Genomic DNA, 3,932 nt, shown 5'->3' with positions numbered 1-3,932 from the left:
AGCCTGGCTTCAGAAGGAAACATGGTTTATGACCTAAGGTGGTTTCTCTGTCTCGACCTCTGTCCACCAAGTAGGTCATGCATGTACCCAGATGATCTTGGAGCACTCTACCCATCTTGATGGCATTTGAAAGAGGGGACAGAAATGTCGTGGTTTTCATCAAAGGATAAGTCAGGATGGGTGTAACTTTGGAAGGTCTCTGGTCCAGCCTCCTGCTCGCAGCAGATTGGCTTCAAGTTCAGGGGCTGGCTTCTTAAGGCTTCATCCAGTTGAGGCTTGAAAATCTCTGAAGATGGAGAATGGACAGCCCTCTCTGGGCAACCTGTGCCTCAGCCTGTAACATGGAGATGTCACAGGGTGACCATCTCTTCTTTCTACTCATGCCAGTTGTCTTTCATCTTTCTGCTCTGCACCATCTCTTGATCTTCCTGGGGGCTTCTGTAAAGGTCCACCCCCTCACTGAAGGTATCTCTTAACAGGCTTAACAAGTCCAGCTGCCGCAGTTTCTCCTCACAGGGCTGGTGCTCCAGCTTTGCCATCTCAGTGGCTTCCCCTGGATTTGATCCAGTTTATTGATGCCTTGTACTGGGGAGCACAAGTCTAGATGCAGGATCTAGATGTGGTCTAACAAGTACTGAATGGAGGTGGATAATGACTCCCCTGGACCTCTGCCCTTGTTCATTCAGCCCATGCTGCGGTTGCCATCCAGGGCTCATTGGTGGCCCATGTCCCCTCCATGCCCACCAGGACCCCCAGGGCCATTCCCTCAGAGCTGTTCCCAGCAGCTGGTCCCAGCCCATACCAGAAAAGGGGTGGCTCCTTCTCAGGAACAGGGGCCCAAGAGCACCATCAGGCCCTGATTCCCCCACCTCCTCGGGGCTTCCCTCACTCTCCCTGCCCATGGCTCATGACACCATTTCAGCCCAGCCTGGGGCCATCAGTCTCTACCCCACTGGTGGCATAGGACACTGGTCTCCATCTCTCCTCTGCCCTCCCTGCTGAGTCTGGCCCTGTCTGCAGGCTGACAACCCCAGGACAGGCAGCTATCCCCAAGTGGCATTTGACCCCAATTCCCCTCACAGGGACTGATCCTGATCTGCAGATTGATGTCCCTGCCTGACCCTCAGCCCTGCCCTGTACCCTGCCACACTACACAAGTTTTCTCTCACCTGTTGAGAGTATCACACATGTATGTCAGTGGAGATCTGTGGCTATCTGAAGCGAGGGAATTGAAGAGACTAAAGACAAAAGCAAGAAGGAAACAAGACTTGATAATTCCCCCTTCAAGGAACCTGTTTTTCACGGTCTGTATGCAGGACTTGAAGTTCATGTTATTCAAAACCAGGCAGAATTCATTTGTGCTCTCATTGCTTTGCATGTGAAATTCAGGCTTGCCCAGAATCCAGATTTAATTCTCCTATAGCCTTGTAAGCCCTCCCATGTACTCATACGTTGAAATACTTCCTAGTAGTAGCAAATGGTAAAAATGATAAAACAACCTTGGGAGACAAATCATTGGAGTTTTACCCTCTTTACTTGTATCCCAACATTTTAATCTGTGAAATTACTTTGTTGTTACATTTCCTAGAGGATAATACTGTGATCCTTTCTCCCCCTTATCATCACAGCACTGTTGAGGGCCACCAGCAGCATCTCAACCAGGAGCACCTGGGCATGGGGTGTGTGTCTGAGCCTCCTCTCGGGGACAGCGAGCCATGTGTCAGTGCGTCCTAACAGGGTCCCTGCCCTGTCCTTCGCTTAAATACAATTGCTATGGGAAATCCTAAAAAGTGAGGAATTTTAAATTATGTCATGGGTTTGGGCCTTTTTCCTTTTACAGCACTCTCTGTACCATCAGCTGACACAAGGCAGTAACAATAAGCTGTACAGAAAGACGATTTTTTCATCTTTAAATTCCAGGCCAGCCGTTTCAGCTGCCGGCTGAGTTGCATCCTAAACCACAGGTCACGGTGTTATTTGACGGGAGGGGAAATAACACCCCCCCATCATCTGCTCTTCAGCGCGTCCCGCAAAGCGCCCCCAGTCCGGGCAGAAAAGCCTCTCGGGACAGGAGACCGCAGCCCAGCGGGTCCGAGCCCGCTCCCTGCTCCCCGCTCCCACAGCGGCTGTGCTGCGTTTTCCGCGGCTTCCGGGGAAGGGCCCGGCTCCGAGCCCGCTCCCGTGCCTCAGCCCCGCGGGCAAGGCACGGCCCCGCCGCCGGCACGGCCCGACCCACACGGGCCGGGCTGGGGCAGCCTCTCAGCCCCCGGCCTCCCTGGGGATACGGCGGGACGGCCCGTAGCAGGACAACGAGGAAAGGCGGCGCCGGATTCAGCTGCCCGGGGCTGGCCCAGCCCACCCCTCGCCTCCCTCCGGCTCTGCCCGGCCCCGTCGGGCCGCCCCGCGGGGCGGGGAGCGGGCGGGGGCGCGCAGGGCCGGGGAGGCCGCGGGACCGCGCTCCGAGCGGGCTGAGGGGCTGAGGGAGGCGGCGGGCGGTGGGAGGCGGCGGGGCTGAGGGAGGCGGTGTGAGGCGGCGGGGCGGTGTGAGGCGGTGGGGCTGAGGGAGGCGGCGTGAGGCGGCGGGGCGATGGCGGCCCGCGGGGCGCTGCCGCTGCTGCTGCTGCTGGGCGCCGCGGGGCCGCTGCTGCGGCCGGCGGAGGCGGCGGATGCCGTGAGCGCCGAGCGGAGCCTGGTGTGGGGCCCCGGGCTGGCGGCGGGCTCACCGTGCCCGTGCGGTACTTCTACATCCAGGCGGTCAGCGCGGCCGGACGCAACTTCTCCCGCTCCCCGCCAGGTACCGTGCCTGTGCTCCGGGCGGAATGGACACCCTGCCCCGGGCCGCGGTTTCGCCGCAGAACCTGGCTGGAGGTGCCCACCCGTTCCCCTCTTCCCCTCCTCCTTGCTTCCTTCCTTCCTTCCTGTCCCCGGTCCGTGCGGTGGCTGTGCCATCGCTGTTCCCGGGCTGCCCCCGCGCCCGGTCCCGCACCGCCCGGAACACGCAGGACGGCGAGCGAAGCACATGGTCAGACCCTCCTTTCTCCTGGTGCTGCCCAGCGCTGCCTCTGCTCTCACCAGTAGTCTGCTCCAAACAGTATGGAACTTACAGCAAAGAACCAGTACGCTCAGAAAGAATCAATGCTCCTGGAGCTAGCGGATGTAAAATCCCAATACACAGCTGGGAAGTGGTAACGTAATTATTTTTAATGCCGCACACACACCAGTTGCTTAAAATTTCTGTCTCAGTCAGCAGAGCCCTCTGGGCTCTGTTACCCTGCTGCTGCTCCGTTAAGGAGTAATTTTCATTTGTTGTTTACTCAGCACAAGTACAAACCATCCCATGACACTTCTCCTGCGGGTGGGAATTGGGTTTGTTCTTGCAGGCCAGTGGTATGATGGCAGTCAGCTGTTTGCTGCTGCAAGTTAACTCCACATGGTCTATATTAATAGTTTAAATTTGGAATAAAAATCGCTTTTGTGTCACAGATTCCATAATGAAGATAACCCTGAGATAGCCCTAGAGGAAATCCTGTATTGCTAATTAACATAGGGTAGAAGCTAGTTCATTTGCTGTGTGTTATGTACTGAGAGGGCAGCTACCAAGTATGCATGGCCCATTCATATCTTGTTAGTTAGAAAGCTGCTGCTTGCAGAATTAAAGAGTAGACATATATTATACAGGGTATGTCTTCAGTCTGACAGAAGTGTGGATGCTTCAGATATTTCAGGTCTGGACTTTCTCCATCTGCTGTTGCAGCTTAGTGCTGGATTTTGCAGTTTTGTAATTGCAGTCCAGAATGTCACTGCGCACTGCCAGTGCAGTGGAGGCTGATGGCAGCTGCACAGGGAGAGCCTTGGGTTCAAACAACAGGTTGCTAAAGGTGAAAAGGTGTGAAGTTCAGTTGGTTTCTCATGCTAGTGTAAGTCCTTAGGAT

The 3,932-nt window shown here is 55.8% G+C and overlaps 1 protein-coding gene across 1 annotated transcript in view; it reads right to left on the bottom strand.

Moving 5' to 3' along the window:
* Positions 1-3,310: 3,310 nt before the first annotated feature.
* Positions 3,311-3,932, bottom strand: part of LOC136374972 (probable ATP-dependent RNA helicase DDX10) — a 3,643-nt gene continuing 3,021 nt past the window's right edge. Inside the window, exon 5 of the mRNA XM_066340333.1 lies at positions 3,311-3,435. Within this exon, the coding sequence (XP_066196430.1) occupies positions 3,311-3,435 (125 nt within the window). The remainder of the gene's footprint in view (positions 3,436-3,932) is intronic.

Source organism: Sylvia atricapilla, chromosome 2 (assembly GCF_009819655.1).
Source record: "Sylvia atricapilla isolate bSylAtr1 chromosome 2, bSylAtr1.pri, whole genome shotgun sequence".
Lineage (NCBI taxonomy): Eukaryota > Metazoa > Chordata > Aves > Passeriformes > Sylviidae > Sylvia > Sylvia atricapilla.
This window is presented reverse-complemented; position numbering and strand designations above follow the sequence as displayed.